General features: G+C 52.1%; 1 protein-coding gene across 10 annotated transcripts in view; it reads left to right on the top strand.

The window, feature by feature from the left end:
* The window catches only part of Kcnab2 (potassium voltage-gated channel subfamily A regulatory beta subunit 2), a 91,521-nt gene that overhangs the window by 57,866 nt on the left and 13,749 nt on the right, over window positions 1-19,906 (top strand). For 7 of the 10 annotated variants that reach the window (XM_074081518.1, XM_074081516.1, XM_074081517.1 and 4 more), the window contains 4 exons: window positions 8,437-8,480; window positions 9,199-9,236; window positions 16,093-16,172; window positions 18,774-18,818. In XM_074081518.1, the coding sequence (XP_073937619.1) occupies window positions 8,437-8,480; window positions 9,199-9,236; window positions 16,093-16,172; window positions 18,774-18,818 (207 nt within the window). Of the gene's footprint in view, window positions 1-1,096; window positions 2,206-7,707; window positions 7,730-8,436; window positions 8,481-9,198; window positions 9,237-16,092; window positions 16,173-18,773; window positions 18,819-19,906 lie in introns of those variants that run through there. The other 3 variants (XM_074081519.1, XM_020166677.2, XM_020166682.2) reach the window with 3 other exon arrangements.

Genomic DNA, 19,906 nt, shown 5'->3' with positions numbered 1-19,906 from the left:
TGAAGAAGAACGAAATGTTACCATTTGCAGGTAAATGGAATTGGAGAACATCATTCTGAGTGAGGTTAGCCTGGCCCAAAAGACAAAAAATTGTATATTCTCCCTCATATGTGGACATCAGATCAAGGCAAACACAACAAGGGGATTGGACTTTGAGCACATGATAAAAGTGAGTGCACACAAGGAAGGTATGAGGATAGGTAAGACACCCAAAAAACTCGATAGCATTTGTTGCCCTCAACGCAGAGAAACTAAAACAGATAATTTAAAGCAACTGAGGCCAATAGGAGAAGGGGACCAGGAGGAACTAGAGAAAAGGTTAGTTCAAGAAGAATTAACTTAGAAGATAACACACATGCACAGGAAAGCAATGCAAGTCAACTCCCTGTATAGCTATCCTTATTTCAACTAGCAAAAACTCTTGGTCCTTCGTATTATTGCTCATACTCTCTCTTCAACAAAATTAGAGATAAGGGCAAAATAGTTTCTGCCTGGTAGCGAGGGGTAAGGGGGATAAGGGGGGGGAGGGGAAAGAAAGGGGGTGGGGGGAAGGGGGGAGAAATGACCCAAACATTGTATGTACATATGAATAAAATAAAAAATTTTTAAAAAGCAGAGGTGGACAGCTGATAGGTGTAGAAGGACTTTGCAAGTTTCAGCTAGGAGAGATGAGCAGCCCTTCAGGCCACACCCCTCATTTTGTCAGTGAGACCCAAAGAAGACAGGACTCCCTCCAGGGGTCAAACCCAGAGCTAGCCCCACCCCACTCCCCATCGCCTGTGATCTAGCCCTGTGCTCTTTCTCAGCCTCTCCAGGCAGGACAAAGGGAACCTAAAAGGAAGCTTTGGCAGGGCCCACCCTGCAGGGTGTGCTATGAGAGAGATGCTCAGGCCAGAGGACAAAACCATCTGAGAAGGATGGGTGTGGAAGGAAAAACCATCACTCGTTCACCCATCGTTCATTCCTGATGTACTTACTAATGTCTACTGTAAGATAAGTACTGTTCAACTGCTGGCACTTCCTCTGTCCCTTTGACTCCCGGTTTCTTTCCTTGATCGTCTGTGTCACTATCATCAAGACAGAGTGGGCTTTTCTCCTCCTTGGTTCTGGTGATTTGACTTCTCCCTGTGGGGAGTCCCAGTGGACGCCCCTGAGCAACAGCCCTGAGCAGGTAGAGCTGTGCACTGGCTCCCGAAAAGCTCTGTCTGAGCCTCCATCTCCTGCCCTGGCCTCGGGCCGCAGGTCAGCCTGGAGCAGCCAGTGCCAGCCTCCGGGGACCAGCAGGGCAGGCGGCTGTGCATCCTGCGTCATGAATAATGAATCCCCAGTGCTGCCAGTGCCTCTGGCTGGCAACCTCATTGCCTCGGTGGGAGCTTCGGCCACCTGGTGTGCAGAGCCAGGAGCCAGCCGAGAGACTCATGGAAACCCTGACAAGCAGCTGAGCCCAGAACCATCACCCTCCAGCCACTGCCCCAGGAAGGAGGTCACAGTGGACCTGCTCAGCACCAGGCCACCACCCCTGGGCTCAGCAAACAGCAGCAAGGACACAGAGGGGAACTCCCTCCTCCTGTTAAAAGAAAGCAGACGCACTCCTCAGGCTCATCGGCTGGGGAGCCCCTCACGGTCCAGCCCCACTGAGCACTCTCGGACACTGTTGGGAACAGGTAGAGCCAGAGCAGCACGGGACAGGCAGATGTGAGAGGGCAGCAAAAATGGCCCGACCCCCGCTGGACCTTCGACTCCCGCCTTGATCTTTGACTCCTCTCGGGTAAGGTCTTTTCTAGTGCTGTCTGGAAATTTGATGCCCTGTGCTCGGTCACTGCACATCTCCTCTGTTGCCTTCTGAAATCCTCGCTCCTGAAAGAACGCCCATCCGCTTCTTCACGTTCTGGGATAAAGTCTTGTCCCAGGCAGAGATGGGCTCCTGAAGGTCGGATGACTTCTGAGCCTGGCCAGAGGAGACAGGTAGCCAGAAGCTCAGCCCAGCCTCAACATGCAGGTGTCATTCGTGTGCTCCGAGCACAGCCTCAAGGGCCGAGGCCCTGAAGAGCGGCTGGGTCGGCCGTCAGCCAGCAGCCCCAGCCCAGGCACCCGCAGCCGCTTCCGTGCTGTGGCCATGGTGGCCCGGAGCTTGGGACAGCTGTCGGTGCAGAGCATTCCAAGCACTGGAGATGCCAGCGTGAAGCAGCCAGGGATGAATTATAGGTACGAGGGGCCGATGACTCTTCTGGGTGGGGGCTACCCCTTCCCACTTCCTGCCTGCAAATCCCACTCCACCAGTCTTGGGCAGTTTGTGCTGAGGTGTGGGGGTGGGGGTGGCACTTAGCACTTTGTAGACTTGGTAAGAAGTAAGTTGAATCTCTGGTCAGCCCCAAGCCCTTTCTCCACAGCTGCAAATTGTTCCCTTTCTGGGGATCAATTCCAATAGCCAAGCCATCACATCAGACTCTGCACTGCTGGCTCTTCCTGGGGACCCCTGTGTCCTCCTGCCCTCCCTTGAACAGACAGGACCAGAAGACACCCGCAGGTGGTCTGAGGTGTTTGTAGCAGACCACCATCACAAGCACTAATCTGAAAGTTGGTGGGTTATCTGGCAACCGTGCAATGGAGTGAACTTTCCTGAGCCAGTCCTTTCGTCCTCCAGCATTGACCCTGGTGCAAGTGGGCACAGGGCAGCCCAACATCTTGTTTCCCTCCGTGTGGGCTCAGCCCCCTACCTGGTTCCCAGTTCTGTGACTCCTATGTGGGGAGGGTCTGAGTGTCCCAAGCAGGACCTCCCACCCCTTCCCTGTGTCACCACTCCCCACCCAGGGGCCTCGCTCCTGTGCTCCCACAGTGGAATGGGGGGGCAGCTTTGAGGGAGGGGCCCTTGGAAGAATATCCTGGGCCACCTACTATGGTCTGGCTTTTTTCACTCCGGTGTAAGACTCTGAAACCAGGGCTCTTAGCACCTGGGAAAGGTGCTTCCAGGGAAAGGGGGTCCCTGCCCTCTGCCACATGTGGTCTGCACAGGCTGGAAAGGCCAGGGGTGGGCTCTGTCTTTCAGGATTCCTGAGAAAGTGGTAGAGTGCCTGCCTAGCAAATGCAAGGCACTGAGTTCAAGCCCCAGTACCACCACCACCAAAAAAAAATAGGATTCCTGGGAAAGATTTCCAAGGCAGGAACTGGGGACAATTCTGCATTTCAGTGATCTGAAGCAGTCATGGCATGGAGTTCTCATTGTATTGGATGAGAAAGGTCTGGGCCAGAAGCGGTGTTAGTGCCAACTCAGTCCCCGTACCTGAGATGGGCACTCAAACCTCCCTAGAGTCAAAGCCTGGGAGGCAGCCATATGTAAAGGATCTGTGCCACCTAAGCTAATGCCCTCTCGGGATGAATTCTGGAATGACACTGGGTCCTGCATCTGCACCCACATCCCTGCCACCCCTGATCCTGGGGATGTTTGGTGTCCTTTAGTGGACCTCTCGAGCAAAAGATTTTTGTTCCCATCCTCTAAGCTTAGTGAGGACAATCTAGAATGGAAGTCTGTATTCGAGAAGCTCTGTGGTTTATAAATCCAGTTAAGGGGGATCAAAAGCTAGGAGCAAATAGGAATAGACATATGTGTACTTAGTTTAGATACCTGAGAATTATCAGAGGAGTTCATATAAGCGAGGCTGTTTCTGTACAGCACCTTGTAAAGGGAAAGTGCGACTGTTAACATGATTCCCCCTAAGACTCATTGAAGAGTGGATTTCCAAGAGCCTGAGTGTTCCAGATGTGTGCATCTGTGTATTCACACTTGTGTGTGTGTGTGTGTGTATGTACATGTCCATGTATGCACATACATGCCAGAAGCAGGGAGGGTGAGACAGTGAAGGGTTTGCAGTCAGGGAGGGTGAGACAGTGAAGGGTTTGCAGTCAGGGGGCCAGGATTCAAATCCCAGTCCCAGCACTTCTGGCTGCTGGACCCCATCTCTTTGATGGTGCAAACAGAGCCTCACCTGTAGCTGGGCCTGGCGAGGTTTTCTCTGTGTTGTCTGGGGAGGGAGGTGCGTTGCACTCATATAAGAGAGTGTGTGGTTTCCTTGTGGCTGAAATGGGAGTGGGAATCCAAATGATGCCCTTTAGGGACCCTAGCTGAGTCCCTTTCCCATCTGGCCTCATGGGCTCCTGCCTCAAGAGCAGCCACAGTGTGACTGCCACAGCCAGGGTCCACCCAGAGGTTGCAGAGACAAAGGTGTTCCTGATCCCAGTACCTCCCTTTCTCCCTGGAAAACTGACCCTTCCTCTTGGCCACTCCAGGTTCAGCTGTCCAGTGAAGCAGTCCAGCCCCCAGGTGTTAAGGTAGATAGAAGTTGGCAGCACCAAGTGCCAGGCTCTTGCCAGAGGGTCTGAGAGGTGCTAGGGTGCAGGGCAGTAGGAGGCCAAGCCTATGAGTAAAAGGAGGAGCCTCTGTTCTCTCCTGAGAGTCTAACCCCAGGACCTGGGCTTCTTACCCCCAAATGACACCAGCATCATCAGTAACCAACACTCTGAAACCCTGCTGCTCCAATCTGAAGGTAAAGACACAGAGACCAGGCCTGTACATAGACAGCTGGGAGCTGGTTCATGTTTCAGAGAGTTCACTCATGGTAGGAAGAGTGTGATGGTACAGAGCGGTTCACGAGGCTGCAAGCAAGAAGCAGAAAGATGGAATACAGAAAGGGCCAAGGCAAGATCTATTCCCCAAGGACATGCTCCCCCAGTGACTTACTTCCTCCAGCCAGGCCCCACCTCCTTTCTTTCACCACCTTCCAAAAATACCATCATATTGTAAATCCATCAAGGGGTTAATTCATGGATTAGGTCAGAGCCTCATGACGCAGTCCTCTCTGGAAACACCCTCACAGACAACCCAGAGGTGTGCTTTACTAACTCCTAGACAGCTCTCAGTCCAGTCAAGTTGACAGTCAAGATCAGCCGTCACCATGTGGCATGTCATGACTGGCAGGCATACAAGGAGCTAAGGGGAAACACCTGTGTCCCTCACTCCTCAAACAGCTGATTGAGACAATCTTGCCCTCCCTTTACCTGATCCAATTTTTGTTCTCCGCTCAGATGGCTAGAATGAAAGGTCCTGAACTCCGTTTTAAAAGAATCTATAATTTCCAGGTGCCTCCAGTTCTAGCCCTTCATAAAGTCTGAGGTGGAAGGTATGTGAGGCGGTCTGGGGTTATGTCATGGGCACTAGTGCTTTTCTCTGGCAAAGTAATGTCTACGAGTCCTTGTTAGCCCTTTTTCCAGACCTGGAGAGAGACATGAGGCCAATTAATGAAGACCAATAGTATTTGCATTTAGGGATTTCGACCAACTATTTTATCATTATGTCAAGTGTTAATTAGGGGAAAGAAGTCTGCAGGAGATGATTTTCAGGTCTTGAAAGTTCTGAGCTGCAGCATGGCAGCAGCCCCCGTCTGGGCCAGGCTATAACTGCAGCACTCCCCACACCCACTGAGCAGCCGTATGTAGAAAGCTCTCAGCCTGGAGGTACCCTGTCCCTTCTCATTCCTTCTCCGGAGGCCTGGCAGCAGATGGCAGAACTAATACCATCATTTTAATGGGGAAACAAGTTGAGCAGGGTAATTGCAGCATCACGCAGTGCCCTAGTTTTGTTTAAGTATTCCTGCGGGCAGTGGATGGAGAGGCCGCTCAAGAGCCTCACTCTAGGGTCCCCCCCAGGCACCAGAGGGAGCTCAGAGCCATTTGGTGAAGCAGACCCAACTCATGCCATACAAACCCAGAACTAGTGAGACTTCAGAGTAGGAGTACATCTGGTGTACCTCCCCAAACCAGCATGCTACAGGTTTCTTCCCTCTTCAGCCACGGACACAGGTGGTCTCACTTCTTACTTCACATCCCCATCTGTCTGCTGCTAAAGCTATTCTGTCCCCCTGAACATGCAGCATGTTCCAGCATTGGAGAACTTGGGTTTGAATCCCAGCCCCAGCACTACACCCATAAAAAGGAAGTTTTCAGGAAAATGCACCTAAAACTTGCCTTTCAACTGAGGTTGGTCCAGGAATTGCTGCCCAGAGTCACTCGGGCAGGTGGTTTTGCAGAGATGTGAGCCCAGCCTTCATTCTGAATGTGTGGATTTATCTAGACTAGGAACCCAGTGGAGTTCAGGGCTCTCCAGACATTACAAACAGGGCTGTGAGGATATTGGCACCTGTGCATACTTCTAGGGAGGGAGTTTGTAGCCTTTATCCATTTCTCAAAGGGTTCAGCAACCCCACCATAGTCAGTGATCCAAACCTTCAGCCCTTTCACTGGGTTATTGCACCCCTTCTGAGTGACTTTGCCATTTCCCACGACAGGTACTTTCTATCCAGCACAGGGGAAAATTATACTACTCAGTGGACCTGGCCCCTGCAGAAGTCACACACGATACAGTCAGTCCTGTAGTCTAGCTGCCCCAGAAGTACTCCGGACACAGGCACACGGTGCTCTGGATGCTGTTAGATGAATTCACTGACTTACAAGGGGAAAATCCAGAAACCTTGTTTCCCTGTTCAACACAGTAGTAGTAAACCCATTTGATCTGCGCATTGTCAGTTTGTACAAGGAAAAGGCTTCTGTCCTATCACCTGTGCACCTGCCCCTTTGGGAAGCAAGACATGTGTGAGTCAGTGTCCTGTGACCCAGTCCTTAGCACATGCATCATCTCCGTCACCCTCCCAGCAGTGGTGAGAGAGGTGGCATTGGGAGCCCAGGCTGCTGATGAGAAGACCAAGGTTTCTCACAGTCACATGACACCCAGAGCTGAGCAGCTGGGAAGATTCGAGCCCTGGCTTCAGAGTCACTACCCAGTGTACTCCCTTCCTGAGAAAGAAATCCTTGCTCTTATGTTCTCATTTAGAGAAAAACTGTCCCTGTGGGCAGGATCAGCAGGCAGCTGGACTGGTTTTTATGGGAAATTTGGAAAGAAAGCTGGGCCATTTAGAACTACCTTCAAACTAATGACACATTTGACTGTTTTCAACCTGCTTACTAGTGCTATACCCTCCCCACTACAAGCACTTATGATTCCGGCAAGGCCCAGGGGTCCCATAGCCTGGCAAACAGAGGCTGTGGAGGGGTCAAAATGGACCTGAGTCAGAGAGAGGTGGGTCAGAGCCAGGCTCGAGCCCCATGCCACCTTCCCGGGGTCCAGGCTTGGGTTGGAAAGGGAATAAACTAAGGACAGACAAAACCTCCACTGAATTTAGAAGAAGGGTAGCCCCAGGGAATGCTGGGCTCTTGGGGAAGCAGATGCGCTTCACCCTGTCGTATCTCTGAGCTTTCGCCACCATCCCCTGGGAATAGCTGGCCCTTGATCGGATGTCCACAGGGAAGTGGAGTCTGACCTCAAATGGATTGTGACACCCCTACCACTTGTCAGCTTCACCGTCTGGGCAGGCAACCCCGTGTCTCCCATAAACAAGGCACGGATAGGCACATTGCACCATAGTGGAGAACATGAGCTCAGATGATCTGAGGTTGCCTCCCCTCTCCCCACTTCTGGACAGGTCCCTGTGTAATCTGTTCCTAGGGGATCGTGGTTCCCAGAAGAAAGAGACCTGCTGAACAGAGTTGACAGGAGGACCTGGTGATGGGATGTTCGGGGACCCCCGCCTGCTGCTTCCCCATTGGTTCCCAGCCAGCCTGTGCAGGACAGACAGGGAGGCCAGTCCTCGGCAGAGAACTGCCACCCTTCACACCCTCCTAAGTATGTTAATGATGGCCCAAAGCCCACTTGTGTGAGTTCAGGGGTGCAGCCCATCAGGTGGAAGCTTTAGTGAGCCATGATGGAGCTGGGCAGTGGTGCCTGGTTAAGACGGGAGCTGCCTGGCTCTACAGGGACTTCAGGACCTGGCTGCAGCGGTAACAAAAGCCAGGGCCACCTTACTGGGGAATCACATTGTCCCCCAAACTGCCAGCCTCAGGAAACAGAGGGACAGAGCCCAGCAATGTGACCCAGATGAAAAAGGGCTAACCTATCCCTGCTCTCCAAGAGAGGGAGCAACAACCCACAAAGTCACAAATGTGGCTTCTAGAGAAAAGGAGAGAGAACTTAGCATGAGGACTCTGAATGCCCCACAGGCCTGGGTCAGTCACATTGCAATCCATACAAAGAGATGGCATCTCTTGGCATTGCTGCCATCTGTCCTTGTGACTGCTCTGCGGCCCCTCCGCTGGCCTCCAATACAGCACTCCAGCAACATGCCAGAGCCTGATGTGGGTCCAGGGGGACAGCACCTTATCACCCTGATTGCAGGTGAGCAGAGGCCTCACTCTAAAGGGCCCCTGTGCCTTTCAGGGCCTCAGAACACGCATCGCCTGGGTGGGAACGGGCAAGGGGCTGGTGTCACAGCTGAGCCAGGCAGCTGGTGTCCTGCCCTAGTGCTAAATGCTTACACAGGGTTTGTTTTTCAGGAATCTGGGCAAGTCTGGCCTGCGGGTCTCCTGCCTGGGGCTCGGTGAGTTCGGGAAATGGGGGATTGCAAGAGGGCCAGCCCTGTGCCCATGATTCAGGGGGCTAGGTTGCCATGGCAACTGGAAGGCAGGCAGGGAAAGGGAGAGGACAGAGCTGCAGCCTTGGTAGAGGAGGCCAGGAGAACACCTTTGCACACAGCTCCCCACCCCCCACCAGAGAGTCAGAACAGCTCCTGGCCCCAGGGAGGCCAGGATTTCTATGCTGGACTTGGCTTTACAGAAAGAGTCCTCCAGGAATGGCTTCCGATTCTGCCCTTTTCCTTCTTGCCAGGTGCCAGCTCTGTTCTCAGAATCCCCATCCTCCACCTCCATGATGCACACAATAGACCCCCTTCCTGCCCCAGTTTCCCCTGCCCTGCACCTCCTCAGCAAGAGCAAGGACCTTGTCTGTCGTCAGGGAGATGCGTCTCATCCCGCCCCTCCTGCAGTGTGTCCCTGGAGAAGGAGTCACATCATCACCCACCCCAGACAGGCTTTTTGAAGAACCTGCCCTCCTGGGCTGGCAGCTGGCTATCTGTCCCAAAGATACTGTTTCCTCAGTTTGGGAACTTTCCCTGAAGGCCAGGTGTTCTCACACACAGGACATGCTCACTGCAGAGCAGTATGGCTGCCCCTAATGCCAGGATGTGCTGCCTGAGGATTGAGAACCCATAGGGCAGATCCGGCAGATTGTCTAACTCAAGCCTATGTGTCTCCTTCCAGGAACATGGGTGACCTTTGGAGGCCAGATCACTGATGAGGTAAGATGGGCTCCCTTGTCCCAGTGCCCAGCAGGGGCTCACCCCAGGCACATTGTTAAGTCCCTTGCATGAACCTGGGACCATGTGCTTAGGGGAACCATGGCAGCAGCTTCCCTCTTTCTGTTTGCCGGCTCCCTGTCCCATGGGACAGGCAAGCCAGGCAGTACAGTCCAAGGAAGATGCTGCATTTGATGACACCACCTAACAGCTGGTGTCTTGGGTCCTTCAGCAAGCCCCTCAGCTCCCAGGAATTCAGGGCTCTCAGGTGTATGCCACAGTTAACCCCAAGAATTCAGGGAGCCCGTGTTTTCTAAGTTACAAACCCAGATAAGTATCTGAGCTGACCCTACAGTGTTGCCTCGTGTGAGACATCAGTACATGTCTGTAACAATCATTTTGAATGCAGCTTCTGCAATTCTTCTGAAGCTGAAGAACCTGGGTAGGGTGACATTGTACCAAGCTCCTAACTGTGCACTTCCGTACGTGTTGCTAATAAATGCATCACAGTTGAAGGTATCTGCTGGGGCTTATCTCTGCACAATTAGGACCCTGGTATCCTAATTGTAGGACACACTAAGGAAGGCCCAAGTCAAGTGCTGCCAACGTTGTGGGGTCCCTTAGAAGGAGAGAGGCATATTCCACTTCTGGACAGTAGGAGATATCTGGAAAGGAAGGAAGTGGCATTTGCTCAAGGAGCTCTGGGCACCTGCACCAGACGTGGCTGTCACATTTACCCTACTTACTGTTAAAAGGGTTGCATTTAAAAATCAATAAGTGAGTTGATTTGAGACCTTGTTAGTTATAATTGCTCAGTTTTCACAGAGGAAGCTTTGCTTCCATCAAAATTTAAATGCATGAGTTTGTTCATCCTTATTTTTATGACAGTAGCTGGTCATGGACCATTTGCCCCATGCTCTGAAGGTTGCTGGATTCAGGCTGCCTCAGGGTGGAGTCGGGAGTTTCTAGGGCAAAGAGCTTCACCTGAGCCCACCAGATTGGTTCCCCATACTTAGAGGAGAAATCAGAGCTGTGGGGTCTGGGTGCCTTGCTCTGAATAAGGCAGCCTGCCTGGGCTTTGTTTCCCTTTCCATGTGGCTACTATAACAGTGGATGGCAGAAGGGGGTGTGAGTCATTCCCAGACAGCACTCACTACATGGAGTATGACATCCTTGTGGACTTTTCACCAACAGATTGGGCTCACCAGAGAGTGTTGATGAATGGCAGTTCTGGCTGGCTCTGGCCCCATCATGTCTCCATCAGGGATATAGTGACAGGGATAAAGATACTGGAGGTCATCTCTAGATGACACAAAGGTGGGAGGACAGAGGAGATAACAGATGACAAAGTCAAGGTTCCAAATGTTTGTGGCAGGAAAAAATGTCTGAGTGAAGGAGCAAGAAGAATTTTTGTATTAAATGCTACAGTTCGTGTGAAAAAATCAATACATCAAGTGTGAGGGCCCCCTGGCTGCCATCCAGATGAAGAAGGCTGGGGTCATTATCCTTTAGATGGCTGCCTCTGGTTATAGCTACAAGGAAGTGAGGCCCATTGTGGGCTGCATTTTCTCTGTAATATTTTTATTAAACAAATGAAACATAAAATTTATCATTTTAAGGGTACAGTTCAGTAGCATTAAGTACATACACATAGCTGTTCAAACATCACCATTTCCAAAATTTTTTATTACATCAATAGAAACGCTGTACTTTTAAGCACTATCTCCCCAGCCTCTGCTGACCTCTTAACCTATTTCCTATGTCTGTGAGTGTCCAACCTGCTCTTGTAAATAAAGTTTTGTTGGGACACAGTCACACCAATTCATTTAAACATCTGTGGCTGCTTTTGCTACAAAGGCAAAGCTGAGTACTTAACAGAAAATCAGAGACTGTCTGGCCCACAAAGTTTGAATTGTTTACTCTGTCTGGCCCATGTTTCACACACACACACACACACACACACACACACACTCCCATTTGCCTTTCTGTGATGTCACAGCAACTCTCACCATTATCTTTGGATGTTCAACCCTGTTTCATGCCACACCAGGGACAAAATGCCATCCTTGTCCCTCCCAGTGAGGCTGAAGGAAGTAGACAGTGTTTGTAACTAAGATCATATGGTCTCAGGCCACGAGCAGGGCTGTCATGGGTGGAGTGAGGCTTCCAGGCTTGGCTCAGTGCCCTCTCTGCGACCTCACACTGCTGCTCAGGTGCAAGGAACACTGCAACCGTGGGACGCCTGTGCTCAGGACAGGCCAGGCAGTAACAAGTGCGATGGTGGAAAACTTTGTCATCTAACTTAATGCACTGTCATCTCAGGGACAGGGGCATTAATATTCCTGTCCATGGAGGCCCAGACGATGCAGGTGTGGGGGGGTCACACCAGGGCTCTGGGCCTCAAAGCCAGTGTAGTGCACAGCTCTGGGATAGCTGTCCTGGGATGGAGTGACTGCTTGTCCCCAGGGAGGTGGTCTGTATTGTCACCTAAGGTTTGTAGTTCTGGGACTCTGATGCTGGAAGGAACCACAGAGTCACACAGTAGAGGTTTAGTTAAACAAACTAGGGTGCAGGACCCATGAGAGAGCAAGAGGAAGCATGGCCTCTTCAGCAGTCTGTTCACTAGCACTGGGGTTCTGTGGGGGGAAACATGGTCACATGAAAAACATGGAGGAAGAAGTAGCCCAAAATCACAGCCGTAAGCAGAAAGAACGTGCAGTCCTGAATCATTACCCCTCACCCCCCTCACACACCTTCATCCCCTCCTCCTCCCCTTGTCCGTACTCACCCAACATGCTGTCCCAGCTAGGGTCATAGTTATTCTTGTCTTTCCTCTTGCCCTGGGTCAGTGTGCTGATGTACTTGATACCCTGAGAGGACTGCCAGGGGCTGCAGGTATCTGTGGTTGGTCAGGCTTTCCCCTCCATGAAGGGGACCAGGCATGTTCAGGGTTAGCATGCTCTGGGGTCCATATCATAGAGTACTTTGTTCTTAGTCTGTGAATAGGGGCAGGAGAAGGAGGCCTCCCTGGCATGGGCAGAACAGAGCCAGGAGCAGCTCAGGCAGTGAGGAGGCAGCAGGAGTGGCCAGTTTGGAGGCCCCCAGAGCAGACTAGAGGATGGTCACCCTTGGGCTCATGTTTACTGAGCACCACCAAGTGTCACGTGCCTGTCCTCAGGTAGCTCTCTGTGAAGGGGGCCAGATACAGTAAAGCAGTAAACACATACTGTCTCTGATGGTTAACGGTGCTATAGAGACTGTATTTGTCCTGTGACTGCTGTAACAAATGACCATCTACAGGGTGGCTTAAAACAGGAACTTGTTCTCTCACAGTTCCAGGGGCCAAAGTGTCAAATCAGTGTCACTGAGCTGGGGCCAAGGCAGCAACGGCTGTGCGCCCTCCCTCTGAGGGCCCTCGGGGAGGATCCATTTCCAGCCTCCTCGGCATCTGCCAGGGGTTGGCTGCCTTCTCCCATCTCTGCCTTCTTGCTAACCTCGTCTCCTCCTCTTTTGTCTGCATCAAGCCTCCCTCTGCCTCCCTCAAATAAAGACCCTTAGGATGGCATTAGGGTTCACCTGGATAATCCAGAATCTTTATGTAATCCCTTCTGCAAAGTCCCTTTTTCTACCTAAACTAACACTCACAGGTTCCAGCGACCCAGTACCTTTGGGAGAGCCCTCATGTAGTGGGCCACAGAGAACAAGGAGCAGAGCTAGGAGGGCTGAGTACAGACCCCTGTGTGATGCAGGGCAGTGGGGAAGGCAGCATTAACAGGGTGAGCCAGGTGATCCCAAGAAAGAGCATTCTGGAGGGCAGAGACGGCAGTGGTGGAGCCCTGAGGTCGACTTCCAGGATGGATGGGGTAGGAGGTCAGGAAGTAGGGTCAAAGGCAAGGGGGAAGAGAAGCATTTTGCTTTGGTCGTCTGTGGGACAGAGCCACTGGAGGGCTTTAGCAGAGAGGAAACTTGGCCTGACTTGGGTCTGTAAAGGCGCACTCCAGCTGCTGCATGAGGAACAGCAGAGGCAGGGCTCTCAAATTTTAATGTGTACGTGTGTACTGGTGCCCTGGAACCTGCTCAAAATGCGCATCCTGGCATGGCAGGATGGGGGCAGAGTCTGGGATTCTGAATTGTTCTGTTTTGTTTTGTTTTTAAGATAGGGTTTCCCTACGTAACCCAGGCTGGCCTCAAACTCGCAATCCTGCATCTGCCTCCCTTAGTGCATACACAGGCATGCGCCACCGTGCCCAGAAGGTTCTGCATTTCTGATGTGGACACTTGTGGTCCTGGTGAGGCTGTAGGGGACAGGACAGAAGCAGAAATGTTAGGAGGCTACTGCACAAACCAGCGGGGGGTGGGAGGAGAACAGTCAGATGCAGGATCTATTTGCAAGGGGAGCTGGCGATATGCCCTGGAGCGAGAGAAAGAGGAGTACAGAAGGCTCCCCAGTGCTTGAACTGGGCACAGGCCAGGCAAAACCAGCCCCTCCTGCCTTCAATGCCCCTCACCCATCCACCCACGCTCCCCTTGCCTGCCTGACAAACTAAACTCCTAAACACCCCTCAAAACCCAGCCTGTAAATTCACAACTCAAAAAATATTTGAATTTTAAAAAGGAATAAAGAGGATTGGGAATTTAGCCCAGTGGTAGTGCTTACCTAGCAAGCATGAGACGGCCCTGGGTTTCATCCCCAGCTCCAGGAGAAAAAAAAAAACAAAAAACAAAAAAACATGAAAGGATGGAGAATCTCCACAAATTGCTATAAACTGATCTCCAGTATTATGTACTGTAAGTGAAAAAAGCAAAGTACAGAAGAATATCTGTAGTGTAACATCCCTCTTGTAAGAAAGATGGAAGTAGAATAAGGAAATGTAGGCATGTCTGAAATGAAAAAAAAAAAAAACAAAAAAACCTAGAAAGATAAAAAGCTGAGCTCTGAGTTCCATCTTCTCAGAAGCACTGAGAGACCACATGTTTTCTACCAGGGGAAGCACATGGTGCCCTGCTGGGCATGTGTCAGGCTGACTTGCGGGAGTCATCCAGGAATGGTCAGGGTGAAGGGGGAGTGAACCAGTGAACGAGCCAAGCATGCCACTTGGTGCCTTGATGGGAAAGAAGAGGAGTACCCCGTAATATGGAGAGACTCCTCCCGTGGGCACAGACAAAAGGTGGCTCAGACAGAGCTGCAGGCCCTCCAGGAGTAGCAGCATGGATGCATTGGATACATTGATCTTTGTCACTTGAGCTGCCGCAAAAGGAGACAGAGAACTCCACCAATGGCCTCCCCACTCTCGGCTTTCTGACTCAACCCCCAGCAGCTAAGGGGCTGAGCTCCGGCTGCTCAGCATCTAGAATGTTTTTGTTTCAGTGCTAAAATTTGAGAACCAGAAGGTTTTACCCCATACCAAAAATATCTTGGATTTCTGGTGTCCCTTGAAAAATCAGGGGATCCAGTAACACTGGGCCCAGCTTCCAATAGGCAGCGTTGGGCATGGACCCTCCCCCAATAGCAGTGGCCCTCCAGCAATGGCTCCCGGAGCTCCCCACAAGCCCCCTCCCACCTTGGTCCCTGAGGCTTCCCGAAGCTGCCCTGGTTGGCTCTGTCCCGCACTGGTTGAGGGTTTCTGGAATTATTCAGCATACCCGGGGCTCACTGGAGTGGGAGACATGGAGCTATGAGCTGAGCTTGGGGAAGTATAACTTTCAGGGGGACAGCAGCACTTTCTGGAGGGACACAGAGTTCAGGGTGCCTTCTGCAATTGGAAGGGGTGTCACTTGCAGGTGAGCCCCCCAGTTCTTTGATTCCAACCCTCACACCAGTTGGTGTTTGCTCATGGAGCACAAGCTCATCCATCCAATAGCCCAAGAAGTGAGACCTGATTGACATCAAGACAAATGGATTGGGGGCTATTTGTCAGTCCTGCCTCACTAAGGACCAGGAGTGTGTGGCATGAGAAAAACACCAGCCAAAGCCATATGGCTCCCAGCCCCATCGTGCAGTACCCATGGGACGTCTATGTCTCCATCTGCACAAGGTAACAATACCTCCTCATGCAGTTCCTATAAAGAGTTCAGTGAGATACAGCTAATACACAGCCAGAGCTTAAAAAAAAAAAAAAAACACATCCATCCTAGCAAGATCTATCGCTCTCCTGCTGGGGGCTGCAATGGTGCCCTAGGGCTGCCAGAGCAAAGGGCTACCACCTGAGTGACTCCAAACGAGAGTCGTTTATCCTCCCATAGTTCTGGAGGACAGAAGTCTAAAATCAAGGTGTTAGCCTATACCTCAGAAGGAGGTACAGATCGAGGGCCCACCCTGAAGCAATATGATATCATCTTAACTAATTGCATTCACAAAGACCCTGTCTCCAAATAAGGTGACATTCTGAGGTTTTAGGTGTGGGAATTTTGCAGGGACACTGTTCAACCCAGTGTAGGGACTATGCTCTGTGATGACTCCAGTAGCTGGGGGTCCTTGCTCTCAAGACAGTCACAATATATAGGCTGTTTCTTCATCCATTTTGCCTTCTTTGTTCTTGTTTGTTTTGTGATTTTTGGAGGTACTAGGGTTTGAACTCAGGACCTTATGCTTGACAGACAAGCACTCTACCACTTGAGCCACACCTCTATCCCTGACTTCTTAGTTCTTGAAGGGTTTATAACTGCGAGCTGCCTTCCTGTCCTGTGTCAGGGGAGGATGAGGGGAGAGTGGGAGAGGAGCCTGTCCAGGGCTGAGAGCAGGGGCTGGGCACCAGGGAGGCCTCCCAGGCCACAAGGGTTATATTCTGGAGGCTCTGAGCCCTCTCATGGGCTGGCAGGACAATACTGGCCATGAGTAGCTCCTGTTTTCTTATTCCAGATGGCAGAGCAGCTAATGACCTTGGCCTACGACAATGGCATCAACCTCTTTGACACTGCAGAGGTCTACGCAGCTGGCAAGTATGTTCATTTCTCAAGGGTAAAGGTGGCCCAAGATGCCCGGGAAGAGCCAGAGCCCTGGTATCCCTGTCACTTTGTTCCCGAGAGTTTTCACAGTTTCCACTCTGCCTTCTTTTTAAAACTGTAAACGGCCTTAAGAGGTATTTTTATGGGCCCAGAATTACAGAACACTTGGGCACTGGTCACTTAGTAAACTCCCATGTGCCAAAGAATCAAGGTGAGCACAGTCCTTCTGGTGCCAATGACGCTGTTCTGGGCCAGAGCTGTGATTAAGCTGTTGTCCTGGACGCTCTTGACATGCCAGTGACCTGCAGTCAGCCCCGTGCGCCTGACATTTTCACATCTTAATGATGCAGTTAGGACTGCAGGGAATGCGGCCTCTCAGAACTGGAGAGAGCAGGCGCTGGCCCCCAGTGCTGAAGGAAGCACTTCCCATCTTGGCAGTGAACTTTCCTAGTCAATTATGCAAAAGCTCAGGCCTCTTCAGCCAGAGCTGTTGGCTTCAGTTTTAAAGACTGGCTGTAATCAAATCATCCACTCCCCTGCATCACGTTTCCAAAAGTCAGCTTTTGTTTGTGAAATCATTTGCTGGCTCTCTCTTCGTTCTCTTTCTGGCTCCCTCCTGCCTGGGGCCAGCCAAGTTCCCATCAGCTGGGCTAACTGCAGCCCTGGCCTGCTGTGTGCCATGGCCACAGGGCCAGCACCTGCCTTGTGGGACTCTGATTGCTACCTGCAGCCTGCAATAGGGCCCATAGTGGCAAGCATCAGGGAACCCAGCTGGGCATTTGCTCAAGTCCTGACCTGGGGTCCGGAGAGCTAAAGGCTGGGCCCCCAAGCCTCCTCTACCCTCCATCAGCACCCCTTCCATCCCTCCATGCCACAGTCTCCATGCCTCACCATCTCCAAACTGGCAGCAGCTTGCCATCAAAGTGAAATGCTTTCCAGACAGACAGATTAGCTAAGCTGAAGAGACAGAGGTCAAAAAAGCCCAGTGCAGATGCCCAGCCAGAGGCATCTCCCATGCTGAGCCTCTTCCCTGGCCCAGCTTCCGCCTGGGCTTTGCTGCCCATGAGAGCAGTCCCAGTTGGCCCAGCCTCCATGCACGGGTCCAGCACCCTCTGCTTTTCAGAGGCCACATTCTGCTCTAGGACCCGGTCTTCACTTCCTCCTATTTAACTGAACACTCAGGGCTGCCTTGCAGGAGCACCAGGAACTCTTAGAAGCCCCGGGGCCACTAAAGGTCAAGCCTCAGAAAACAGCTTCCGCTTGGGATGCTGTTGTTCCTGGAGCCCCTTGCCTGCCGGCCACTGCAGCTCCTTCTCAGTCCAGCCCAGAGCTGAACCTCCCTGCTCTTCCCATAGATGCTTCTGCTCCAGCAGCCACCCTCACTGGGCAGCTGAGCTCTGTGTCCTGGGCACAGGCTAGGAGAAGCAAGGGGCTAGGGACAGCTCCACTTGCAGACCAGGGTGGCCATGCAAGTATCTTGCTTCTTGTGCTGAGATTAATTTGGGCACTTCCCAGGGAGCTACAGGATTTCTGTGTCTCCTGGACAGATGCAAGCCTTCCCACAGTCACAGCTTGCAAACAGGATGGCAAGCAACAGGCTTGGGTTTCCATCTTCTGCAGTCCCAGCGCCCTACCACCATCTTCTTCCTTTCCCGACCCTTGGTCCAACAAATCGGGACCATAGAATGAGAGGAAAAGGCCAGGGCTGAGTGAATTTTCCATGCATCCTGACCATAAATGACAAGCATTCAGAATGTATGCTAAACAGCTTGCAAATTAGAGCCCATTATTTCTGAGTGGATGACTCAGGCGCTTTTGTAATTAGAATGTAGCACAGGGTGTGGATCGTTCTCCGTCTGTTGTTTTTGCTCAGAAACATTTTGCTACACACAAAGTTCTTAAAAGTTAATCCAGCACTGCTGTGCCAAGAGAGGCTGGAACAGCCCGCTCGTGACCCCAGCTGGCCCGAATTTGGTGCAGGACCCGGAGTGATGCCAAGCAGAACAGACAGTGGGCGGCATAGCATCTCTCTGTTGTTCAAAAGCGAGAAACAGGAGGGACACACACAAACACACACACACACACATGTATACATGCAGACATGCACACACACGCTCTGCTGGAAATCCCACCACTGGTCCTGAGTCCTCTGCAAACAGAGGGCACTCTTAGCGAACGATTTACCTTTTACAAATAGGCTCATCTGCAAACTTGACCCACACAACTTTCCCAGGCATTTTCCCCTGTGAGTTTCCAGCTGGCCAGGGAAGCTGGATGCTGGCCTTGCTGAGCAGGACATGGGTCCCTTTCGTCTCCATAAGAGCTGGGACCACTGCTGCTGGGACAGACACTTGCAGGTACACTTAGTAGGGAAATAGCAGAACTGCTCCCCACCAGCCCCAGGCAGCCCCAGGCCTTGCTTCTCTCTGGAATGAGCTGCGAAGGCAAGACCACATGGGCAGCTTGGCTCTCTAGCCCACATGGCATTTTTCACAAAGAAGACCAATGTCTAGTTGTCACGGTGGAGCTGGGGTTGTTTTTTTTTTTCCATTGTGCAGTGATGAAATCCCCATGTCTGTCTCTCTCGCTTTGCAGAGCTGAAGTGGTGTTGGGAAGTATCATTAAGAAGAGAGGCTGGAGGTAATTACTGGGTCCTCTCTGTGGTCTGTCCCCAGGGCACGCGCAGGGAAGGCAGGGGTGGGAGGCAGCACAAGAGAGCAGATGCCGGCTAGGGTTCTGGCTGGGGTGGGCAGGCTGCCTGGAGCAAGCCTGGGCTTGGATGGCGCTACAGTGGGAAGAATGAGAGTTTGGGGGTTGTTCTTTCCTGTTTCCCAATGGAGTGCCCCAGGGTTAGCCTTGTCAGCCCTTTGTACAGTCTTGCTAAGGCCTGGAAGTCCCCAAATTTTCCTTGCTGAAAGAGGAGAATGTTCCAGAATGGAATCCTCCGGGGGGCGTGGGGGGGAGTGAGACGAGGGAGTCTGCCCTGCAAGGAGCCAGAGCCGGGGTGCCAGTGTTCACCAAGTCCCCACAAAATTCAGTTCTCTGAGAGGTGGAAGCACTTCTGCTTGGGAATAGTGGAGTGGAGGCCAACTATGCTGGCCTCCCACCCTTGTCCCCGTACCACCCTCAGAGAATCAGAGTGCCAGGATCCAGATGCAAAGCCTCCAGCCAAAACGAGCTGCAAGTGGGGGGCTCCCCACATAGCCCAGGCTCGCTGCAGAGGACAGATGCAAAATGCCTTCTGCCTCTTGGCTGGACACTTAGGTCAGAGGAGCCTGGATGCCAGAGAGAGGACTTCAGAGGAGGGGCTGGACTCCACCCTCTCTGCCCTGCTCACAGGACCTTTAGCAAGAGTCTCACCCCCAAGTGCTCACTATTCCCATCTGTAAAGGGACCAGTGTCAGACCTGCTAGGCAGGCTATCTGACGTCTATAAATCACCCTCCCAGCCCGGCTGGTGGCTTGTGCCTGCCTGGGAGTGGGAGGTCTTCAGCTCAGCTCCTACCTATATCCTGTCCCTCAAGGCTGGCCCCCAGGAGGTGATGAAACCCAAGGGCACTGGGTCAGGAGCCTCAGGGTCCTTCTCAGGCAGAGGCCCCCACCCTCCTCTATAGGACTGGGCTAAGCCCTGGTCCATACTCTAGTATTTTCAGAAACATCAGAAGCAGTTATAAAGCTGGGCCTGCTTTCCTTCCCTCCTCCCTCCTCCCAAATGCCACACAGAATCTC

The sequence above is a fragment of the Castor canadensis genome, chromosome 7, assembly GCF_047511655.1.
Source record: "Castor canadensis chromosome 7, mCasCan1.hap1v2, whole genome shotgun sequence".
NCBI lineage: Eukaryota > Metazoa > Chordata > Mammalia > Rodentia > Castoridae > Castor > Castor canadensis.
This window is presented reverse-complemented; position numbering and strand designations above follow the sequence as displayed.